Source organism: Ornithodoros turicata, chromosome 1 (assembly GCF_037126465.1).
Source record: "Ornithodoros turicata isolate Travis chromosome 1, ASM3712646v1, whole genome shotgun sequence".
NCBI lineage: Eukaryota > Metazoa > Arthropoda > Arachnida > Ixodida > Argasidae > Ornithodoros > Ornithodoros turicata.
The window spans coordinates 97,479,868-97,505,119 of NC_088201.1; the positions used below are offsets into that span (position 1 = coordinate 97,479,868).

Genomic DNA, 25,252 nt, shown 5'->3' on the forward strand with positions numbered 1-25,252 from the left:
CTTGATGGGAAAGTGCTGAAAAAAAAAAGTACTTTAAGTGCAGTACAAAGTGCACTATTTGAAATGTACTTAATAAAAGGGCAAGTGCTCAGAAACGTTGTCAAAGTACTACTTGATTACTTGGTACTTCAAGTACTTCCCACCAGTGTTTTTAGGTAACGGGGCACAATGTGAATATTTTGGTGTTGAAGGGACACTGCACCAAGAACGTGTTCAGATAACAGTGCGACATCAAACCGTACCGTATGGTATTTCAGTGAATACAATTTCTCATCCCGAAGTGGAATAGATAATTAGAAAATGAATATTTTCCTTTTAGCGATTGGGCGCTCGTCCACAGAAAAACAGTATAGTAACACTGGGCTTCGCCTCACTGGTATTCCTTGTGTACGGCTCTCTGTAGGTTTTGCTTTTACCGCTGGCGAATATTTTAGAACGAAATCGAGGAAGCAGATGACTGATCATCCATGTGGCACGAATAAATTAGAAAGCGCGTGCTCGAAAAACAGCCGGTGGTCCACACCAGACTATCGGTGACGTCAGGCATCGTATATGGGGTAGGAGAGGAAACCTTCAGAAGTTTCGGTTTCGTTTTGAGCTTCCCAGCTCTTTTGGCAACTAATGAGATCCCGACTGCCAAACCAACTTTGTTTCCCATTTCGGAAGAATGCATCGAACTTATTTACACAGCCATTGTAATAGTTATGGATTGTCCCGAAGTCTGTCTTTAAAGGCGATTCCCTCCGCTATTCACTCGCTATCGCTTTTATCGTTATCTCTAGATAATACACTGTACGATTCGGGGGTCTTTCCACTGTAGGGCATATCAGTGTGCCTGGGACCAAATGCCTGACCTGAAAGCCGAGTAGATAGCAGGGTATATCTCTTAGTGACGGTTCATTTTTTTTAAAGCCCCCTTTCCTGTTATACATTCAAAGCAGATGTCCTGTAACGCAATAGCTGTTAACGAATTTTATTACATCGGGAAGTGTTCATTATAACGGTTCCAGAAGCAACACTCTTCGACGAAAACATGAGGGTGCACAAAAATAGTCACCACTGGCCCTTCCCACCACGAACCGCCAATTATTAAAGGGAAGATGTTTGGGGATCCCCGCGTCCGTGGAACAAAAGCAACTGTGACACACACACACACGCTCACAGACGCACTCACACAAACACACGGTCACACACACACATGTGCACACGCACACTAACGCACAGATCTACACATGCTCACAGGCGCACGCTCGCTCACAAGCAAAAAGACACGAACACAGACGTTCTCTCTCTCTCACACACACGCACGCTCGCTAGCGCACACCACTCACAAAAACGCAATTTGTGTGTTTGTGTTCTGGTTTGTGTAAGCCCAAGCGGCACAGTGTACTGAAAGTCGAGTGCAATAGGGGTGGACGGTATGTGTCTTATCAATGTTCTTTAGTTTCACGAGTCTGTTCAAGGCCTTCCACCTACCCGTCCACCCCTATTGCACTCGACTTTCAGTACATTGTGCTGCTTGGGAGCGTGAGTGTGCGCGCGCTTGTGTTTGTGTGTGAGCGTGTGTGTGTGAGAGCGCATGTGCAGTGAATCGTCACTAACAGATATCCCCTCCTGTCTGCTCGGCTATCACACCGGATGTCTGGTACCATTGATATGCCCTACAGCGAAAAGACTAGTGATGTGTCGTTCGCGAATGAACAGTTCGGAATGAACGAATCCTGGGCACAACCTGAATAACCTCATTCACTACCGTCGATCGTACTCGTTCACCAGTTCACTTAGACGTCCCCGTTTTGTCAGGTTTCGCTGCGTTCGCTTCAGTTTCTCGTTTCTCCACTCTCCTCCAGTCGATGGTGCGCGTGTCGCCATCTATGTTCGCCGCTGTAAAGCAGTGTCGAACGCATGCGCAGTAGTTAGCCAGGCGAAGCTCAGCGCGCGTGGCCCGAATCTGGGGCGCGTTGCTGGCGAGCTCAGGGTGTCGGCATTCGGCAGTGTTTCTATGACAACGTGCCTATGACGTGACCTATTTCGACACTTGCACTCGAAATGCCGTTGCTGGCCATGTCGTTGCCGTCATGCCGACGCGAGGAAGTCGGCACGGAATGACGATAGCTTAGTGACGGTAAATCTCTCGTCATTCACACAAGCATCGGCATCAACATGGCGGATATCTACTTGTTCCTCGCTGATGCTGGCGTATGCGAAGATGAAAGGACACGCGTCTTTCGCAGACACCGTGACGCCTTTACAGCGCTAGACGAGGAGCAGTTTATTGCCAAGTTCCGCCTCTGCAAGGACGCAGCCAGAGAGGTTTGCGACGCAGTCGCAGGGGATCTGCAAAGACGTATGTACTCTCATGTTCACTTTAGAATTGGAAACAACGTATGATCTCTCATCGTATGTCCCGTTTACAAGATATAGCATTGTTTGAAACAGGGTTTTCTGCAGGGCTTCTTAATACCGTTCGTATCGCGTCTGCATCGTACAGTGTGAGAGCCGGAGGCTGTGCATGCTTAGAACCCATGCTCTAAACATACCCTTAGTTCAATGTTTCTAAACAGCATAACTGGATATTATAATCTCACAACGAAAGACCTCAACTTTGATAGCGTAAACGAAGGAACACAACCGGCTCGAATAACTATTTATTTATGTGTACGAGTTGAAACCAGTGATGTAATGCAAGCGTATGTGATCATACTTTAATAGTAAAATGCAATGACCAGTCTTCAATTGTATTGTACTATTTCACTAACTTCATTGGCTGAGCTCTGTTATGGGGAGAAGGAATGGGAAAAGAAAATGAAGTGCCTGTCGGTCAGCTGCTGTTTCACGGTTTCAGGGAAGCTCTCCGTAGCCCCCATACTTACCTCTTGGATTCATTTATAAACAGAGTTCCTTTGAGTGAACGTTTCACTCTGCTTCACGCCTCTTGGATTTCCTATTTTGTTTTGCAGAGGTCGGTTTGCCCGATTGCATCAGACTTTTGCAATGGGCGAGCTTGTTTTCTCAGTTATGGTCTCAGTACGGTTAATAACTCTGTGTTGCACACAGCTATAGTACACAGGCCTAAAGTACATACACCTATAGGCTATACCCCTATGTGTGTGCACTTATGGAAATATTACGTCCATTTACAGCACAGCAATGGCGCAGCACCACTCTACCAGTTGCGCAAAGGGTGCTTATGGCACTTAGATTTTACGCAACTGGTGCGTTTCTTAGCAACATCGCAGAGGAGGAAGACTTCCTTACGAGCAAGCGACCAGTGTCGGAGTCCATTCATGATGTCAGCACTGCAATCATCCGTAACCTTGCCCCGCGATACCTGAAGTTTCCCATGTCACCCGAGGAAAAGTTGAGGGTAAAACGAGGCTTTTACGAGATTGCAGGTCTGCCTGGCTGCCTTGGTACGTCAACGTGACTTTACAGCATAATGTTGTATTCTAAAACATGCAAAACTTATGCTTACCGACCGCATTCTAACATTTCAGGCGCAATTGATGGGACAGCGATTTCAATAATGGCTCCAAGCAGGACAGACCAACGTGTTGTGGATGGTAACTATTACTGTCACAAGGGATATCATGCCATCAACGTGCTTGGGGTAAGGTAGATTTCATATACGATAGCTTAGCATACATATTCCTCTTTTATAGCCATAAAATTTTAACAGGTGTCGGACGCTACTCGCCGCATCCTTTACCTAAATGCATGCTACCCAGGGAGCTGCCACGATTCAGCTATATGGAGTTTGTGTGACCTCCGTCGCCAGGCTCCTCAACTGTTTGCAGATGGCGAATGGCTTTTAGGCAAGTATACATTCCACTTCTCCGAGAGAAGAAACAGTAAAGCAAAATATTTCCACATTTGTTTGCGTGGAAAGCAGTTATCTGCGCAAGACTGTGTACTGAAAAAAAAAGAAGAAAAACACCTTCAGCAGAAAGCTGCGCACTATGCTGCTAGTAAACTAGTGCTTGCTTCAGAAGTGCAAGTACTAGTGTACATGTGTACAGAAGTCAGTGGTAGAAATTTTCACCTCACTCATGCTCGCTCCGTTCTCACTTCATTTGCACATCTGCTCACAAAAGAGGGCCGATAAAATAAAGGGGAGCACGAGTAACGGATTATTCTTTAGAAGGCCTTTCAGAAAATTAGGGGTGATGTATGCAAAATGCTGTGCACCTGGCTCGAAATTTCACTGTCACTGACAAAAAAATGACCTAATTCAAACGAAATTGGGGTTTCAATTTATGAGAGTTTGCTATGCCGAAAGAGAAAATAGAATTGCATTTTAAGAGACTTTACGAGAAGTTATGTTAATGTTTATTGAAATTTAGATGTATCCAAAATGAAATATACACAGGTGAAATGTATGCCTTGGATGCCCTCGCACATATGACAAATCTAGGATGATAACTAAAATATGGTGTGCACACAATGTGTTTGTCACGAAGCAAGAAATATTGAAAGTACACTCTATACATATATACACTATATACACATGTTGCCATGCAACTGTATGATCACATAGGACGTGTCTTCAGTTTTCTGCTCTTTATTTTCCCTCAGGTGACCTCGGCTATCCTCTTGAGCCCTGGCTCATGACCCCAGTTCGCAGCCCTGCAACGAGTAGCGAGGAAGCATACAATGAAGCCCATCGTAAAACAAGGGTCCGAGTTGAGCAAACATTTGGTGTTCTGAAAATGAGGTTCAGATGCCTGCAGCGATACAGGACACTACACTTCTCACCGGATCGGGCCTCCAACATAATAACAGCATGTGGAATTCTGCACAACATGTGCCACAAATACAACACTCCTGAGCCAGCATATGAGGAAGAACCAGAGAACTATGAGGATAACAGTGCAGGAGCGTTGGATATAGACATCGACGAAGCTGATGATTTATCTGTTGTAACCAGGAAACTGTCTAGAAGGAGCCAGATAATAAGGCAATATTTCTGATGCTTTACAATTTCTTCCATTTTCAGTGCTGTTAAAATATTCAGTATTTTAAATATGCTGGTGATTTCACCTTTGTAAGTAGCTTATGGAGTAACTAGGCCTGCAAGTACCTATATGTAATATTTTATGTTTCATGTAATGCAACAAAATCGAGAGAGAGATAGAGATAGATACATGATGACGATGATATCGAGTTATCCACGTTGTGTGAGGTTTCTGAATATCAGCATGGTGGCATTGCAGTCATATCCAGCGAGAGAATGTTCTCACTTAAAGAGTTTGTTCTGCAAGTTCACATTTAATGCTCCTGAATGGTTTTCTGCCTTGTTTAAACATATATCAAGTATTCACAACATGCGTGTTCCTTTCTGCGTTGCTTTATTTCTGCTTGCACGCTTTACTTTGCAGTAAGGTTATAAAGAATTTCCTCCAGTTTTTAAAAATGTTAGCTTCAGTCCACTCTTCTCTGGTTATGAGTGTTTCCTTCGTATTCATTTCAGTGTCGAAAATCAGCACTTGCACAGGCCGTGCTGGTAGCTATTTTGTAGCAACGATGTTTCACTCACCCAAGGTGAGCACACAACATACTAGAATACCTGCGGGACTATGGCACATTTTGTTGCCTCATTCTCTCCAGCTTCAGCCTGTAGTACTCACTGATGGGTGTCATTGCCTATATGAGAAAGCAAAAAAACAAATTTGCAATTAAGATGTAACGGAGGAATAATTCAACGGTGATCTAATTTTTGGGACGTGTAGCAACATAAGAAGGCCCCTTTTCGCCATGGGGGCCCCCCACTGTCCACATAGCATTTAATTGCCGTCACTAAAGCACCACGCAATTATCATGTTTGTGAGGAGAAAACTAACAGCTCGCACTGGGTGAAATTGAACTTTGAAGCTTACATTAACTACTAACCTTACAGTGAAAATGTATGTATAAGACTATTGCGAAGCAAGTACAAGAGAAAAAAAAATATGAGGAACGCTGGAGTGCAATATAAACCAGGTCATTCATTATGGTCAATATTCTACAGCGCATAACATGTACACTTTCGCATCACTTAGTTTGAGACTGTGTGCGAGAGTGCGTATGTGTATTTCCTCACGTTGTGCATGCTCAAGTGTAAGTTCTAATTCTTGGTAACAGTTATTGTATATTTGTATGTAGTACCTCAGTGCCGTGCACGTGGAATGTATTAAATTTCCACTTTTCATTGATGCTTATGTCATTGCTCGTGCTGTTGTGTTACATGAATGCCTCATCTGGCCACATGTCATGACACGAGTGCCTTTGTTACATTACCTCGGTGAGTCGGTCAATGCGGTCAACAAGAGTTCTCTGAGCCGCTAAAATCTGCTGTGCAATATTGATCGGCACCCTCCGCCTTCTGCGACGTTGAACCCGTGTTCCTGGCTGGCTGTTCGGGCGAGGTTGCACCAGACCACTGCTCCCCGCTGGTTCTGGAGCCTGTACAAAACAGCGTTACTACCTCTGCCTTCGTCTGTTGCAACACATGCCCACCATTGTAGGGGCTTCTGCTGATGCAGACTCTTCTTGCCGTACAGGGTCTTCTATTTCTGCAGGCTCTTCTGCTGGTGCTTGGGCACTCTGCTGGTAGCAAATGATATACTGGGTGTTTGCTCTAACGTATCCAGAAATTATATTTAAAGCGAGCAATAAAAAAAAAGCAAGTGGTACTTTTCTGCTACTTGAATAAGAAACAGGTATTGCTTCACTAGTAGCACCTGTTTCTTAGTCAAGTAGCTGAAAAGTAGCGCTCGTTTCTCTTTTATCGCTCGCTTTAAATACAATTTCTGGACACGTTAGAGCAAACACCCTGTATACTAGCTCTATGTGTCTGGGTTGCACAGTAATATATAGCTTATATATTTTGGGTTCTTACAACGACGACGACATCCGTCAGTGTAACAGTCCCTTGTGGGGCAACATTGTGGCTGCCCGCAATACCGCCTAGGGTATCCCACCCGACAAGGGCCATGACCCTGGCATCTAACCCCTGCAGGTTCGCAGCCACGTCCACCACGCGCGTTCCTCCTTCTTCTCCAGGCTCCGTCGTTGCGTTTACTGCCGTACCTGCTCCTCCACCAGTGCCCCCGATGTTGCAAATGTTACCGCGCATGTTTTTACGTACGCGGTACCTCCAACTCTTCCAAATGAGCTGCCATCCGGTGGCGTCCTTTTGGATGCCGCCTATCGCGTTAAGACAGGCAGCAATTGCGTCCCATTTCGCTTTGCGCTGCTGCTTTGTCTCCCCAGCCATGAAACTTCTGTTGTTGCAGAGTTCTGGGGACTGCTCCATGTAAGATAATAGCAGCAGCTTCTGAGCCTCCGACATCGACATTGTGACTGCAACGAAAATATTGTGCACATGCGTGCTGGAAATGGTTTGTGACAATGTGTAACACGGAGTTCAGTGATTTGTTTCACCCGAAATGTTTCCGTAAGACAGAAAGATCCTTCTGACAAAAAGCGCCGAAGTAATAGTCAAGCGTTGCCGCGCGCACAAAACTTAAGCTTAGCAGACGACACTGCTGTCTTGTGATTGGTTCGTCTGCATTGGTGGTGCAGAGCCGTTGTATTTAGATCGTACAGTCATGTACTTTTATTTTCAGAACGATTTTAAAGCAATATAAATTACAAGCATTGCACATTTTATGCTTTATAAGCGCAAATATTATTCGCTCGGGACCATCCGGTGTCGAGACTATCGCCATGATACAAAGCGGAGAGGAGGTATTAAATGTCGATGTGTCAATATCGCGTTGCTGGCCATCTTTCGTGTTTCGTCACTTGAGCAAGGAGAAAATCACGACCACGAATGCCGATGACGAGTCACGATGTCACTATTTCGCCAGCAACGCGCCCCTGATGTGTTGTGTTCGTTCAAATCAGTGAACATTAGGGACTCGTTCGAAAGATTCGTTCGCGAATCATTGACGTCAGTGGGTCATGTGACCCTGATCATTACTACAGCTTTTTCCGGCGTTATTAATCCTCTTGTGCATTTTAATCCTTATACCATGACATTTAATCCATTTGCCATCGGAGTTAATCCTCCTTTCATTATTTTTAATCCTCATTTCACATAATTTAATCCGTTTCTCATGCAATTTAATCCAAGTGACTGTGTGTGGGCTACATGACTTTTTTTGTGTATTTTGGAACAATTCCCATGTGTATGCATATTGCACATGCTTTTCCCTAAAATTGTGGGTTTCTGCACCATAACGGGATACTGTGGGGCTGTCAATCTGGATTACGGTGTTGTGGGACTATCCCCATGTCTACGAGTTACCTATAGTTTTCATTAAAACACGTGGGTTTCTGCATTGTAATGGGATACTGTGGGACTGTGTATATGGGTTACGATATCGTGGGACTATTCCCATGTGTACGGATATTGCCCATGCTTTTCATTAGATATGCGAGTTTATGCACTTTAATGGGATACTGTGGATCTTCATTACGATATTCTGGGACTATTTCCATGTCTATGGGTATTACCAATGCTTTTCATTCAAAATGCAGGTTTCTGGAGTATAACGGGATACTGCGAGATTGTCTATCGGTTTAGGATATTGTGGAACTATTCCCATGTGTGCGGGTGTTACCCACGCTGTTCATTAAATATGTGGGTTTCTGCACTGTAATTGTATACTGTGGGACTGGCAATCTTGATTAGGGACGATATTAGGGACTAAATCCTGGGACAATAAGTATGTCTATTGGTATTCCCCGTGCTTTTCATTAAAAACAGGGTTTTTGCACTAATGGGATACTGCGGAACTATCAATCTTGATTAGGGTATTTTGAGACAATTCCCATGTCTACGGGTATTGCACATGCTATTCAATAATAATGCGGGTTTCTGCACCATAATGGGATACTGTGGGATGGTCAATCTGGATTGTGGTATTGTGGGATTATTCCCATGTCCACGGATTTTACCCATGGTTCTCCTTAAAAATACAGGTTTCTGTACCGTAATGGGATACAGTGGGACTGTCAACCTTGCTTACGTTATTGTGGGACTATTCCCATGTGTGCGGGTATCACCTATGCTTCTCATTAAATATGCGGGTTTCACCTTAATGGGATACTGTGGGACTGTCGATCTTGATTACGATATCCCGGGACTATAAGCGTGTCCATGAGTATTCTCCCTGCTGTTTATTAAAAACGCGGGTTTTTGCACTGTAATGACATACTGCGGGTCTCCCAATCTGCATTACGATATTGTGGGACTATTTCTTTATCTATGGGTATTACCGATGCTTTTCATTCAAAATGCAGGTTTCTGCAGTATAACGGGATACTGTGGGATTTTCTGTCTGGTTTAGGATATTGTGAGACTACTCCCATGTGCACAGGTATTACCCATGCTTTTCATTAAATATGTGCGTTTCTGCACTGTAATGGGATACTGTGGGACTGGCAATCTTGATTACGATATCCTGGGACTATAAGCATGTCTATGGGTATTCCCCGTGCCTTTCATTAAAAACTCTTTTTTTTGTTTTTGCACTAATGGGATACTGTGGGACTATTCCAATGTCTACAGATTTTATCCATGGTTTTCATTAAAACGCGGGTTTCTGCACTGTAATGGGATAATCTGGGACTGTGAATCCTGATTACGATATTGTGGGGCTATTCCCACGACTACGGGTATTCCCCGTGCTTTTAATTAAAAACGCGGGTTTTTGGGCTGTAATAGAATTCTGTGGGTTTGTAAATTTGGATTATGATAGTGTGGGACTATTTCCATGTCTACGGGTATTACCCATGCTTTTAATTCAAAATGAAGGTTTCTGCACTGTAATGACATACTATGGGACTGTCTATGTGGATCACAGTATCCCATTACAGTGCAGAAATTCGCATATATAATGAAAAGCATGGGTAATACCCGCACACATGGGAGTAGTGCCACAATATCGTAAACCAGATAGACAGTCCCACAGTATCCCGTTATACTGCAGAAACCTGCATTTTGAATGAAAAGCATGGGTAATACCAGACTTGTACAAAATACTGCGCAAAAGTATTTAAAATAAGATACTAAATACTCTACGGAAAAAGTATTTAAAATAGAGTACAAAATACTCAAAACTGAAAGTAATTTGAGTAGAGTACTAAATACTCTAAGAAGTATTTAAGATACTCTTTAAAGTACTTTAGTATTAGCAGTAAGTGAAACGCGTATTCTGAACGTGGGCTTACAAATGAAAGGAATAAACTTCATCAGTCATGCATATCTTTCATTTGCAACGTCATGGTGTCAAGTAATGCTTGGTGAACTTTGGTGAACCCAAGTAAACTTTGTTGATATGTTCTGACCCAAAACTTCGTAATCCCTCCTGTATGTCGGTTCGGGTCTTTCAACCTCTGGCACGTGTTTATTGCTTTGATGACCAAGGAAATAAATGCCGGGATTACCTTGTACCTAATCCCCTGGTGATTCACCTGGCAATATGAATAGGAACGGGTTTCGGACGAAGTTGGCTATTGACAAGCAGGGCCAGGCTTGGGACCAGCCTATTGTACAAGAGGATAAATGACAGATTCGCGAATTCCCGAAAAAAAGAAAAAGAAGAAAAAGGGGGTTAAATTCCAGTGAGCTGAAAATCTCGGCACGGCGGGAAGCGTGCTGGATATGGCTTGACGAGAAAGGAAAGTATTTTGAGTACTGAGTAGCAAATGCCGAAAAAAGTATTTTAAATACATTAAAAATACTTCTCACAAAAAGTATTGAGTAGAGTGCCAAAATACCGGAAAAAGTATTTAAAATACTGTATTTTGAGTACGTACTCAAGATACGTACAAGTATGGGTAATACCCATAGACACTGAAATAGTCCAACAATATCGTAATCCAGATTGAGAGACCCGCAGTATCCCATTACAGTGCAAATAACCGCGTTTTTAGTTGAAAGCAAGGGGAATACCCATAGACATGCATGTAGTCCCAGGATATCGTAATCAAGATCGACAGTCCCACAGTATCCCATTAAGGTGCAGAAACCCGCATATTTAATTAAAAGCATGGCTAATACCCGCACACATGTGAATAGTCCCACGATATCGCAAGCAAGGTTGACGGTCCCACTGTATCCTATTACGGTACAGAACCCCATATTTTTAATCAAAACCATGGGTAAAATACGTAGAGATGGGAATAGTCCCACGATACCGCAATCCAGATTGACCGTCCCACAGTATCCCTTTATGATGCAGAAACCCGCATTAATGAATAGCATGTGCAATACCCGTAGACATGGGAATTGTCTCAAAATACCATAATCAAGGTTGACAGTTCCGCAGTATCCCATTAGTGCAAAAACCCGTGTTTTTAATGAAAAGCAGGGAGAATACCCATGGACACGCTTATAGTCCCAGGATATCGTAATCAAGCTTGCCAGTCCCACAGTATCCCATTACAGTGCAGAATCCCATATATTTAACGAAAAGCATGGGTAATACCCGCACACATGGGAATAGTCCCACAGTATCCCATTACAGTGTAGAATCCCCCATATTTAACAAAAAGCATGGGTAATACCCGCACACATTGGAATAGTCCCACAGTATCCCATTACAGTGCAGAATCCCCCATATTTAACGAAAAGCATGGATAACACCCGCACACATGGGAATAGTTCCACAATATCCTGAACCAGATAGACAATCCCACACCTTCCTGTTATACTCCAGAAACCTGCATTTTGAATGAAAAGCATGGGGCAATACCGATAGACATGGAAATAGTTCCACAATATCGTAGTGAAGATTGACGGTTCCACAGTATCCCATTACAGTGCAAAAAACGCGTTTTTAATGGAAAGTACTGGGAATAACCGTAGACTAGCTTATAGTCCCAGGATATCGTAATGAAGATCGACAGTCCCACATTATCCCATTACAGTGCAGAAACCCGTATATCTAATGAAAATCATGGGTAATATCCGTACACCGGGGAATAGTCCCACAATATCGTAATCCATATACAGAGTCCCACAGTATCCCATTAGAATGCAAACAACAACAACAACTAAATCATGACTATGGCCTGGGGTGATTCACCGCTTGAGAGCAGTACCCTACCCCATTACACGAGAAGCATGAGATGTGAAATATGAAAATGAAGTTATGTGCAAGTCCAACTCGAACTCCCGTCGTCTGGTTGCGCAACGCTATACGTCGCACAAAAGGAAGAAGCACATGAAAGAAGCGCCAATGGTCCTTGAGATGCAGGGGTCGACCCTACAGCGTCTGGAGCAAGCCGGTAGCCAAGAGGAACTCCAAGAACATCAGAAGTCCTCGACGGTGTTGGACATGGCTCTGACATGGGCCAAGAATTGCAGCCAGGTTGAACGTCTGTCGGCTAGCACCACTCAGCTGAGCACAGAGTTGCCGCCTCTCCGTTTCGTAGAGCTTACATTCTATTAGACGTGCTCAATGTTCGCTTCAACGCTGCATTAGAATGCAGAAACCCACGTTTTTAATGAAAACCATGGGTAATACTCGTAGACATGGGAATAGTCCCACAACACCGTAATCCAGATTGACAGTCTCACAGTACCCCGTTATGGTGCACAAACCCACAATATTAGTGAAAAGCATGTGCAATATGCGTACACATGGGAATTGTCCCAAAATACAAAAAAAAAGTCATGTAGCCCACACATAGTCACTTGGATTAAATTGCACGAGAAACGGATTAAATTATGTGAAATGAGGATTAAAAATAATGAAAGGAGGATTAATTCCGATGGCAAATGGATTAAATGTCATGGTATAAGGATTAAAATGTACGACAGGAGGATTAATAACGCCGGAAAAAGCTGTAGTTTTCTATGCGGAGCCTCTACCGTAGCCACTGAGGCGCCAAATTCGAAGCTGGCAGGCACCAGGGGACTGGTTTAAGATTTCTAAGTACTGATCATTACTAAATACGTACATGAAAAACATGTCCGCCAACTCACATACTAGTCAGAAAGGGCCTTTTCCGGTATACCTGACAAATAACTTGGAATTATCGAGGGCAGATCACCACCAGCGATACGTAGATCGAGCCGATCAGAAACAAAAAATCAGAAAATACATTTTTGATTCTGAATACTTTCACCCATACGACGATCGCCACAAAGCTCGATATCGACGCACCGTAGTGAACCAACGCTAAGATTCCAAAGGAGACCAGCAAGAACAACGCAGTTGTACGCAGCGAGTCGCGGAGAACCGAAGAACCCATGAACCAGTGCGCCGTTTGAGAGAAAACGATTCCGTTGCTCTTCGATTCAGCTCGCGAGTGAACGGTTCTCCTCGTTCTCCTATTCCTTCGATTCAGTTGAGTTCTATCGTTCTTCGATGCCCGGCTTTGCGACTCGCTTCAGTGCTCTCCGATTCATCCCAGGTCGTGGGGCTTTGCCAATCACAAACCGGTAAGCTCTCAGTGTGGCCAATCGAGCTCGTGGCCTGTCAGATTCAAGCTTCGGAGGAATGCCGACAGATGGCGCCCGCACCGGAATAGTTGAGTATTGATTCATTCGACCAACGGGAACGGCGGAAACACTACCTCGAGCGGGTAGTAAGCTCGATCGTGGGTGGCTTTCGATTCTTACTACAGGTCGCAGTGAGTCTCGCTGTTTCCCGTATAGACTAAGTTCATTCTTTTCGAAAGAAAAGTGATGCACCGGCCCATCAGCAGTTCTTAAATACATGCGTGGTCCATGGCGAAAAGAATGTGTGAGTGTTGCACTGCTTGAACTAGTTCAGGGCCGGGGTGCAGGCGAAAAGAATGGACCTACTATGAAGGGGACCAAAAAGTAACTATGAAAGTGAATTTGCGTGACCAAAGAGCGCCCTGCTGAGAGGCGGAAGCAAGCGGAAAGTGTACTGAAGGAAATGTAAACTACGAGAGAATTACACTGCGGCAGAATGAATGGTTCAGTTTCTTCATGACAGCGAGTGACGGTCCCATAAACATGCATTCGCTTATCACAACATATGACCAATATGGCCGGCAGGTGACTGTCAGATTTAGCGCGGTAATGTGTTGTACGAACCCCCCCCCCCCCCCCCCCCCATCATGGAACACACTCGCCCACAAAATAGAACTCTTACTCAGTTACTGTCTACAACCCTGCACATAAGTAGATGCCGGTTCGCCGTAGAGATCGGTCACATGATGTTATGACGTCAGAGAAAGATGAACGAAAGAACGAATCTTTTGAACGGTTCAGTGAACCAAACTGAACTGTACGAACGAGTTCACCAAAGTGAACTGGATTGCCCATCACTAGAAAAGACCCCCGAGACGTATGGGGTATTATCTAGAGAGAACAATAACGGCGATAACGAGTGAATAGCAGTGGAGATCGCTCTTGAAACCGCGATATCGACAAGTTGCCCCGTTATCTAAAAGCAGAAGCCGCAGGGTAGATTTGCTTTCATGTCACCTCAAAGTACGAATATATCTTTCTATTCGGGTAGACTAAACGTTCGTTTTCTTTTCGTATGCAGCTCAGTGAAATGAAGCTCTTACCAGAAAAGACACAGGCCATCTACTCTCATGTACAGTGCTGGACAAAAGTTTACGGAACGCGCGAGCGGCGTATTTTCTCTGGGCAGAGACACCCTAGCGGCGAGCGGAAGCGGGCGTGTCCACTCGCTCAGAGGGGATGGAAGAGTGCGCTTGTGGCGATCCTCCGTGGTAGTAGTGGTAACTTTGATTTCGAGTGTAACGAACGCCAAAATGGTTTCATTTTCGGTCTACTGCACCGAGCGCGAGTGGCTATCGCAGGGAGGAAGTCTCTCCGCTATCGGAGAGATAACAGGGCGCTAAGATGAATTGAGATGACAACGGGCTGCAGTGCCTAGTATTTTTCTTTTTTTTATTAGGCAAAAACAGAAGAAAAGAGCGTGTACCCTTGAACACACACACACACACAGAGGCGGGGGAGGCGATAGTGTCTCAATACTTTGTCGGCCCCCCTTTCGCAGCGATAACTGAGGCCATGCGCACAGGAAGGGCAGCGTATAGTCGACGGACAAGGTCCACGTCTTCACGTACCACGGACCACTCTGCTTCTATAAATTCGCAGAGTGCGTCCTCGCTCCTTGTAGGTGTCCGTGTCTTGCTCATCGTATTCTTCAGGATGCCCCAGACGTTTTCGATGATGTTTAAGTCCGGGCTCTGCGCAGGCCATGTCAGCTGCACTACGCTGAGGTTGTCGAGAAGGCGTTGGACAGTTTTACTACGATGGACGGAGCTGCCATCATGCTGGTAATAGTAGCATCCATCCGTGAACGGCCCGTCCAGAGCATAGGGGAGCAGCGCCCTTTCGACGACCTCAGCGTAATGCAGCTGACATGGCCTGCGCAGAGCCCGGACTTAAACATAATCGAAAACGTCTGGGGCATCCTAAAGAATAGTATGAGCAAGAGACGAACGCCTACAAGGAGCAAGGTCGCACTCTGGGAATTTATAGCAGAGTGATCCCTGCTACGTGAAGACGTGGACCTTGTCCGTCGACTATACGCTTCCCTTCCTGTGCACATGGCCTCAGTTATTGCTGCGAAATGGGGGCCGACAAAGTATTGAGACAGTATTGTCTCCCCCGCCGCTTTTGTGTGTGTGTGTGTGTGCGTGTGTGTGTTCAAGGGTACACACCCTTCTGTTTTTGTATAATAAAAAAAAGCTAGGCACTGCAGCCCGTTGTCACCTCAATTCATCTTAGCGCCCTGTTATCTCTCCGGTAGCGGAGAGACTTCCTTCCCGCGATAGCCAATCGTGCTCGGTGCAGTAGACTGAAAACGAAACGCTTGGACGCGTGGACTTGCCCGCTTCCGCTCGCCGCTAGGGTGTCTGTGCCCACAGAAAATACGCCGCTCGTAAACTTTTGTCCAGCACTGTACCGGGACTGTCAGTAAAATGTGTAGCCTCGCCTGGAGATTAAGCATTTCACGACTCAGTTTTGTAGACATACGGCTTACATTTATCAACTCCATCGGCTGTAACGTAACACGATATGGTGTCGCCCATCTGGTGGTACAAAATCTGGTCACGTTCTGGTGCGAAATGTAAAAAAAAAGTTGCAAGGTGCGGCATGAAAGTGTCACATCTGACGACATAGAGAAGAAAACAAAAATTATGGTCTACGTACAACTGGAGACAGCAAAACGCTTAGAGGTCACCTCCGGGGAAAATTCACTGTCACAGATCACAACAAAAGCAAGCAAGCACAAAGGTTGGTGCCTAGAGAACGTACCTCCAAAATAGTTTGGCCGAATACCCTGTATTCACGGAGAAATCGATTTTCGTTTTGCCGTCCGATCGTCCGCTTAAACCACTGATGTCACGGTCAGCTTTCGCTTTAGCTCGTCTTCGCTTGTTTACTTGCTCACAGTTTCGCAATTGGCAGCAATCGTCACTCCTCAGGCTAAAAGCGAAATCGAGAGTCGCCCGTACGTACGAGCACCCTTCTCTTCGTCTTAATTGGATCACCACCGTTTTCCTTCGGCTGGTCCGTACACACAACTTCGTCTAAGGTGTCACGTTGTGAGAATGTCGTGCTCCTCGCCGTACGAGCAGGTACGCTAACAACAAAGATGTTTCGTACCAAGTTCCCAGTTGCTTTAATGCGTGATTTGGTGGTACGAAACCAGTGGTTGAGTGCTGTGAATTTACCAAGGGAACAATCGTGTGTACTCCACGCATTTTGCATCAGAATGTTACAAGGTCGTTCACCTGACGGCCGATTCGGACTCGAAAAGTCGCTGAAAAGGGATGCGGCACCTGCCTTGTTCGACGACGACAAAGAATATAGCAGCAAGGGACGAAAGTTGCAGATAAGTGTCCGCACGAACTTTCACACAATATGAACATGTGAGCGACAAATGCGGGGCTGCTGAGCCCTATAGTCCGCGGTTGATTGTAAAACTACGCAGTTTCTCACAGAAGTTGGTTGCGGAATTAGATGAGTTTGAAGAAGCCTGAGCCTGGGCACAGAGGAGACGAAACAGTCACAGCAGCTGAAATCAGCAACAACTTCAGGGTTCCAGTTTTGAGGCACTCTGTGTATTTCTTGACTTCTCTGTGATTACCCACAGTCTTTTCCCACCCGTGGAACTGCCCCATTTACCACTTACGTGACAGCATTATTGTTCCAGTTTAAAAGCCGGGCTGTGTCTGTGAGTGCTGTGTGTTCAAATTGTAATGTAAGGTTATCACGTGCCACAAATTCCATTGTGTTCTTCTAGATGGGTAGAAATCCAGCGAACCGGTAGAGATGTAGGAAGGGAGTTGCCTCAGGAAAGAAGCCGCCGATATTTCGAACAGAGACTGTTCTTCTTCTGGGCACCGTCCTCATCATTGGCATGGTATTTAAAGGGTTAGGCGTGACGTGTTTAAAGGTTCATGCGAATTGTGGGTCAACAGCCCGGAGGGAAGAAAGGGTCCGTGCGGGCTTCTACGGCCGGAGTGAATGGCTGCTTTGTTAGGGTGTGGAGGGGATTATGTGAACGTAGTGATCTAGGCTACAGACCGGTTACAGAAAATGGAAGGTTCACGAACACGTGGACGAAACGGGACAACAGGCAAGAATTGGCAAGCATAGCGAAAGATAAGGAGGTTAGTGGTTACGTGGGGAAAATTCCAGAAGAAGCAAAATTTTTCTTCTTTTTTTTAAAATAATATTTGCAATACAAAGTTGTGGCATGCAATAAAGAATGCAGAAAGCAGTGGCCATGCAGAACATAACACCAGCTCCGGTGGCGCAGTGGTAACGCGTGCGCTTGGAGACTGCGAGGTCCGCGGTTCGAATCCGCGGGCCGGCTGTGCCGTCTGGGGGTTTTCCTGGGTTTCCCTCAGATGTGTAATAGGCGTATGCCGGCACAGTTCCCCTGAAGTCGGTCCACGGGCGCAGCTATCCTCCCCACGTCTTCCACTTCACCCTTTCCTCTCCTCCTCTCCACCACCTTTCCCTTCCCGAGAAACATGCCGCCTAATCAGGCAGGCAGACCTCTCTGGTCCCTCCCAACGACACTCCTCCTCCTCCTCCTCCGCAGAACATAACGGATGATAATGGGGGTAAAAGGGAAAAGCATATTTTATTTGTGAAGTGTTTCTAGGGTGCCTTGTGATTTGTTGATACCGGACGGGTGAAGAGCGTTGAACTTGTATATGAGATAAGACTCCCTATCACGTCTGTCACGTGTGGATCTAAACCCGGTTTCTATAATATATGGTTTAATGTTGTCAAAATTGTGACCAGGAACGTTAAAGTGTTCGGCGACTGCTTTGGGGAGTTTGTTGGACGTGTTCTTCTAGTTCCTTGAAGTTGACTCCAGCAATTGACAGGCCTTCAAAGGGTGCTTGAGTACCTTGACCGGCAATGGATGACACTCAGCATACTAATTACCGATAGATACAATTAGGTGGAGTCCTTCATGAAAAAGACTCATCCATCTGTGAATCATCGCTCCGACGTGTGGCACGTTGCAAGAGGTAACAACCCACACTTTCTTTGTAGTACACACCCTTATAACCCTAACACACATCTCCAGGCCAGCCTGTATATATTGGTTGACAACATATTTCCTCTTAGAAGGCGTACAGTTGGGGCCAAGCTTTGCTGTTAACCTTGTGAATCACATTTGTAGCCCTTAGACGTGTAGATATTTTTTGCACATTTGTAGCAACGTTAGCCTTAACAGGTATAAGTATAATATCTGCCTCTCTTTGCTCAGGCCCCAGGGAAAGGATACATGCTGCAGCACTGGTGAAGCGACATCCCATGCTACAAAAATGGTGGCACAGCATTGTAAACCGCCTCTACTGGCGCGCATGGACAAGCAATGATAATGGGAAGCTGGTCCTGGTAAAGTGGCTCACGATACTGTGGCGCATCATGGATATTTGGATCGTGGTGCTCCTTTACATATTCATGAGCATCTAAGGCTTCGTGCAAGATGTGCACATCGATACACTGGAGGGCAGCTTTGGCTCGATGAAGGTGATTTACAATATTTCAAGCTAGCAGGAATTAATAAGCAATTGTCCTGCATTCCTCACTTACAGGGACTGAAACATTCAAACAATTGGAGGGGATAGTGGATATACCCCCTTTCTGAAAGACATCCAGTCATTGTGTGCCCCACAAGTTTCCTCGTCTCAATGCTGTTTCTAGGTCATGTGGTCAGATATCAGAGCACCACTCCCATCTTCTTCTTGCTTATATGTGTGGCGCATATTGTATCTACACATAAGGACTGCATTCGGGAAAACTACTGAAATGTAAAATTTCATTGTTCCTTTATTGCGCAAGCCGGTTCTTTCTGTTTTAGGCATTTTAATAACGCTAATTTTCACGCCACGTTATGTCCATGAGCTTACTGGCACTGTGCTTGATCTCTGTGTACGCTGGCTGTTCGTGAGACTCTAAGCAGAAGGAAGGGGCTACACAAGCTCACCGCAAGAGATACAGTGAATGAGCCACTAAAACACTGCCAACCCTGCTAAGCATTAACCGCAAGTGGACAACAGAAGGCTTCAGTGAATGTGTACAAGCAGTCTCATACCTAGGATTTTCGCTGTCTCATTCGCCATTAATCGATGGCTTCTATAGCAGCGTGTGGATGGGGCAACAAACACGAGTTTTCTGTGGCACTGATAAAAAATAATTCTTTTGTACGTGTCATGCTTCGCGAGATAAAAGCCCTCGAACAGATGCCCGACTAAAGCACATATGTCACTGACCTCACAGCCAATCCCATTGATAGCCGTAGGGGCTGTGACGTCAGAGCTGCACGAGTTTCGGCATTCACGGTGCCCATTTTTTATACTTCTATTCCTGTATTGGTTGTAAAACACACATTGGTACAAAGAAGCTTATTTTAAGTTTATGTGGGATGATGATATTGCAACCCCTCTCACTGATTAGTGGGGAATGGTCTCATTTTGGCCATAAGACTATTGACCATTGACCACAGAACACCTCAACCCGGGATTTGTCCATCTTGCAGTGTACTTGTTCACCCGTGGCGAGCAATGTAGAGGTCAGTCAGGCAGTTCTATGATCTCTGTGTTGAATAAAGTTATGGTCTGTTCGATGTTACGTGTAAAACTATAGTATCTGTGGAATGTGTGGAAATGTGCGTTGATAATAGAAGCAACCAAGCTGCTGAAACCAACATCCAGATCCAGCAGAATAATGACGTAGTCAGATGATGTGTGCAAGCAACTCATCGTCCTGCTCTTGAGCTCTCAAAAGCCATATATGCCCTTATGTAAGTGTCTTGCTTGTTCTTGTATCTGGTGCTTGCTCTCTCCACAATGTATAATTTCGGCAAATACGTTCATCAGGTATCTGCCGCGAGAGTTGTCATTTATGCCTAAGTCTTACGTACGTACCTACTGTCTGTATACGATACCATGGCGTTGCCAAATACAACTCGTTCACACGATTATAGTGCCCTTCAAGGAGAGTAATTACTGTCACTGGAACGTCAAATGCCGGGCATTCAGAGAGAGTACGAGAGAAGAGAAAAGGCTTGAACATTAAGAGCGATTGACACCTTTTATCAACCAATGGCCCAACGTGTTATCTTGGGATGCGACACGCCTTATCGGTGTTTCCCCCTGAGACTGAAGTTTCCCCCAGCGAACCTGAAGGCCACACCTGGCGTAACCTCTTCTGGCGTAAAACTGGATTTCGTGGGAACTGTGCGAAAAAACCCGGACGCTCGTAATTTCCTTTTTTTGTTGGTGTCATTTTTCATGACGTACAGATGTGCAAAACAGCAATGTTTGTGTGAAGCAGTGATTGTACTTGACATTTATAATAGCAGTGTGCGGCCGTGAGATGGCACCGATGGCACGCGGCAGGCAGAGGCGGCAAAAACTCACAAGGGATATCGAACGGACGCTGTGGCGCGAACGCGATTATAAGGAATCGGTTCGTGCTTTAAATGATGAGCCTGAGCTTATTTTCTTTTTTTTGTGTGTGTTCTTGTGCTCGATATGTGAAATGATGTTATAGAAGTCGCATTCCAGTATGCTTCTTTTGCACATGGGCTGTAGGGGTGGTAATGATACCGTAAATGATCGTTGATACTTTTTCCTCCACAAACAGCGAATTTTCATCGATGAATTTGTTGTGTGCACACATCTGATTGCAACAACATCGATTGTACGACGCTTAGAAAAGCGCGCCACTTTCACGCATACGAGGCGAGATCCGCGCAAAGAAACTATTACCCAGCCGGCCCAGCACGCACATTCCCCAAGGGCGTCAGTCGTGACGTTGCCCACCGCTGTGAGGCCGACAACGGCGAGCCCTTTCAACACCACCACCACTGTGCAGCGACGTTTTCTATCATTATTAAACAAAAACGAAGAAAGATGTGATTTTTTTGTTGTCGCGAGCACATACAGACTTTATACTACATCATAAATGAAGGTCCACATGCGGACTCATCACTAAACTCGTCGTAGCTCAAAGTAGTCGACCCTCTTTCGGTACATTACTTTTAAGCGTTGAAAGTAATCTTTTACGTCACGGTTACGTCAAAATGACGAAGGGTTGCGGTCGGAGATTAGCATGCAGCCATGAGCTAGGGATTGCGAGGGAGAAACGTACGGACAACTTAGACGGCAGTATTCATTCATAGAGGCCAAACTATACATTAGGGGCGCCACTTTTCAGTAGCATCCTACGACTGCACATAGTCGCGTCGCCGCCATCCTTTTTGCCACAGGAGCAACCCAACCGACCGAACCACTGCCTCTCCACTGTTCACGAGTGTTTCATTTTGCGAGTACGAAACCGAAACTCGGGGTTGTGGTTCATTTGAGGAAGTGGTGGTGGTTGTCGTACTTTTGTTGTATCGTTGCTGTTTGCTACCGCACGAAGAAAATGAACTCATGTGCACTACGCGAAACCGTGACAAGATTAGGTGGGCGCTTTTGGACTACACTGTTAGAAAGGGCTCAGTATTTCATTCCCCACATCACCATCAGCCATGGGGTAGAGTATGACCCCTAGCGATCAAACTCCCCATTCATTATCTTAAAAATAAAGTTCTTGTTTTTCTTTTCCCCGCGTTTCCTTACCAAGTTGCGACATCCGGGCAACTCTGCGCAATTTCTCCCACTACCGTAATGACATTGCACTGTGGCAATTTGCTGTAGTAATGGCGAATTAATACAGTCTAGAACTGTGCAGTTGTTAATTGTCTATAGCACACATACTTACGTCGTGTTATGTTGTATGTGTGCATTCCAACGTAGGCAAGGACGTAGGCGGGTACTGCATTCGCAGCACAAGGTCTGCTAACGCGCGCTATCCGCCGTTTCTTGCGATATAGGCATACATGGTGTAATATGTACATTGTTAGTACGTATATGACTCCCCGCAGGGGGCATTAGCGTATGCTTATGCCCCCAGTACCCCAGCCCTCAGTCATAAGGTGTTACCGTACCATGCTGAGGGGATGAAAGGCGAAGGGTAGACGCTTTGAAGGGTGGCGGTCGGGGCCTTGGTCAATCCCCGGCCGATGGGTTTTCCTTAAAACTTCGGAACCTTCCCATTGGAGGGTTGCGGGCGACTGTGAAACAAAATCAAGAGTGGACTGTTTTTATATTCGCTTAGCCACTACTGTCCTGCCAATGGAATATCACATTCATCCAGGGGAAGTTACGCCGGTGGCATGTTCCGTAGGCTTTCTGATCACACGATACGTCTTACAAAGTGTAATTATATTCCGATAATGCTGTTCTGAGTCAGTTCACTTGAACTGGTTTCATGACATGCTCAGTTCACATGCAATAGAAAAAAAATCACTTGTTTAGATGCGATTATTATCAATGATGTGCAGTACTGCAAGCACATGCCCAGGAATGTCTTATTGCAAATGCAGAAGGGGCATTGCAACCAAATTTGCTCAATGTGGCAGATACAAAACCCTTGGGACCTGTGGAAGTGGCCAGAGCCTGAGCAAGTGAGAGCCTTTCGAGAGACAATAGAGATTCCAGTTAACGAGGAAGGGGAAACGGTTTCAGGTAGAAATCACGCTCTCGCACGAGTTCATAGTCGATGACACAAAGCTCCTCAGACAGTCTGCACACTGCAAAGTTATGTGCCTCAACTAATGTGCCATTTACTGAACATTATCTGTCAGGGACCTTCGTCTTTAAGGTGAAGTCATGGGAAGCAAACGTTTCGTACTGGGGCTGTCTACATTCAGAGGGAAGTGGGCAGGAATTGCGAGGATCACAAAAGCCAGTCTTTTTTGCCTTTTTTTTCTCTTACCTCACATCACCAAGCAGATACTCAGAGCGCCGCTTATAGAGCTGTGTTAACGTTGCCCCTGGTTTTTTTAGCTGCCTCTTGAGTGCCTTCATATCATTCCCAACAATCTGCGCCAAAACGTAAAGCACACTTCACCACATTCGCCTGGTCATCAGGGGAAGCTTGAAGCACAGGCCCCATGGAAATACATGTATTCGGCAGACAATGTTGGCTATAATTCTGTTCGCGTACGTAGGACGGCAAAGTTCTCCCGCATATAAAGTGAAGGATTCATGGTGACTACCTTCACAAAATTTGATGACGATAGCACCATTCGTCTTGGTTCCCCAATGACCATCGCTAACACACATTGATCTCTATGGGGAAAAGGTGACCGCTAGGGAACCGACAGTTTTGCGTCTACAGGAAAATGATCTGGACGGCAGGTACCTTAAGTCATGTAGTCCCAGAATCCGGGAGAACTTTTTTCATAACGCGAGTAACGTGGGAGATATCGGCTGCGGAAGTAGCTCCCCTCACGTGCATTCGACAACGTCGTGCATTCAGGGAACCGACAGTTCCGATGGTAGGTGGAAATTGTTTGGACGACAGGTACATTAGGATATGTAGACTTGAAATCTTGGAGAACTTGTTTACAGCGCGTGTCACGAAGGAGATACAGGCTATAGCAGTAGACCTCACAACCTGATTTTGACAACTACGTACGTGTGCGAAAGGACTGCCGGAATCTATGGAAGCTGCATGCGTGGCGTTATTCTGATATAATATGGCCGAATGGTCAGTTAAAGTGGATCTTACTGTAGACTATTGTCCAAGAAAAGGCTGTTGTTGGTGGTCAACCATACGCTGCGGGCAATGCTGGATACACGGAATACACAAATAAATAGTTTAACGGGTACAACTGCATTTTTCGAGAGAGACATGCATCGGTAGTTATTCATTACTTATCGATCGGTTTCTGTTGCTCGCCCCTCAGTGTCAGTGATACCATGGCGTCCACGAGCATGCGAAAATATCTGCGTTGCTTGAACAACTTCAAGCACGAACAATGTGCTCCCGGTACCGCGACGGTCACTGAGGGACAGTGTCTAAGTTGACGGTGTCAGGGATGTCCCTACACCCCCAACCCCCACATTTTTGCAGCACCCCCCCTGAAATTTCTCAGGCGACCCCACCCAGCTCGGCCACCAACACGTTCTGGTAGAGAGTCCGGCGCAGCCAATTACATCCTGTGCTGTCAAACTTGGGCTGTAGGACCACAGTCATGCAGATGATCGTACCATGCATTTGTCCAATCTGTGTGCTAGGTATTCATTGAGCTTCGTGAGACAAGGTGCTAGTTTTTTTCTTTGTCGGTCCTGTGATTATGCATATTAATGTCGAAATGCCGTTCATAAGGAACCTGTATTCTAATGTACTGTGTCCTAACGTAATAACACGTACAAATAAACCGGGAAAGCTGTGCACAGGTGTCACCATTGTGCCACGATTCTTTCCGTGTCTAAGAAAAATTCCTTAAGTGGAACCTCCACGAAGCATTATCTGTAGCATACCAAGTAGCGAGTGTTTCGACGTCCAAACACGCCGTTGTACGTGATACTGTCAAGTTGAAACGAAGACAACGGGATAGTTGACAAGATAAAAATTTGAAGTTTGTAAGGTGTTAGCTAAGAAGTGTCTGCTACCTAAATCAGTAGTGTGCATCATTGCACTCCATTATTCGGTACATTTGACCTATTTAGGCTGAGAGAAATCTACAAAGTGAGGAAAATGTCTTTTATTACTTCAAGTAGAAAGCCCCAGATTTCGGTCACACCGTTTCACTAATGAGTATGCGGTTTTCGGAAGTTATCCACAAAAATTTAACACTGCCGCTGACAATCACCGCTCATCCGGCGTGCTCATTTTTCAGCTGCCAGCATGATAAGGCGAAAATAGCCTGCT

At 45.4% G+C, this 25,252-nt stretch overlaps 2 protein-coding genes across 2 annotated transcripts; one reads left to right on the top strand and one right to left on the bottom strand.

Moving 5' to 3' along the window:
- The first annotated feature begins 1,981 nt into the window (after nt 1-1,981).
- On the top strand, nt 1,982-6,191 carry LOC135366925 (putative nuclease HARBI1). The gene is made up of 5 exons (XM_064599923.1): nt 1,982-2,347; nt 3,144-3,413; nt 3,498-3,610; nt 3,680-3,815; nt 4,576-6,191. The coding sequence occupies exons 1-5, from the start codon at nt 2,164-2,166 to the stop codon at nt 4,968-4,970; spliced, it is 1,098 nt and encodes a 365-aa protein (XP_064455993.1). The 5' UTR covers nt 1,982-2,163; the 3' UTR covers nt 4,971-6,191.
- LOC135366932 (uncharacterized) lies at nt 5,207-14,160 on the bottom strand. Its single transcript, XM_064599936.1, has 5 exons — nt 14,121-14,160; nt 6,878-7,341; nt 6,496-6,582; nt 6,277-6,441; nt 5,207-5,643 (listed from the first exon to the last, which is right to left on the bottom strand). Exons 2-5 carry the CDS (start codon nt 7,334-7,336, stop codon nt 5,575-5,577), a joined length of 780 nt encoding a protein of 259 aa, XP_064456006.1. The 5' UTR covers nt 7,337-7,341; nt 14,121-14,160; the 3' UTR covers nt 5,207-5,574.
- Between the last annotated feature and the right edge of the window lie 11,092 nt (nt 14,161-25,252).

What these genes read in the sequence shown, in the direction of transcription:
- LOC135366925 (XM_064599923.1), top strand. Translation starts at nt 2,164, where the DNA reads ATGGCGGATATCTACTTGTTCCTCGCTGATGCTGGCGTATGCGAAGAT. An exon ending in CGCAGGGGATCTGCAAAGAC is followed by an intron (nt 2,348 to 3,143) that starts GTATGTACTCTC and finishes GTCCATTTACAG; the next exon opens with CACAGCAATGGCGCAGCACC. An exon ending in AGATGGCGAATGGCTTTTAG is followed by an intron (nt 3,816 to 4,575) that starts GCAAGTATACAT and finishes ATTTTCCCTCAG; the next exon opens with GTGACCTCGGCTATCCTCTT.
- LOC135366932 (XM_064599936.1), bottom strand. Translation starts at nt 7,336, where the DNA reads ATGTCGATGTCGGAGGCTCAGAAGCTGCTGCTATTATCTTACATGGAG. An exon ending in CAGCAGAAGCCCCTACAATG is followed by an intron (nt 6,442 to 6,495) that starts GTGGGCATGTGT and finishes TGTTTTGTACAG; the next exon opens with GCTCCAGAACCAGCGGGGAG. An exon ending in GCATTGACCGACTCACCGAG is followed by an intron (nt 5,644 to 6,276) that starts GTAATGTAACAA and finishes TTTCTCATATAG; the next exon opens with GCAATGACACCCATCAGTGA.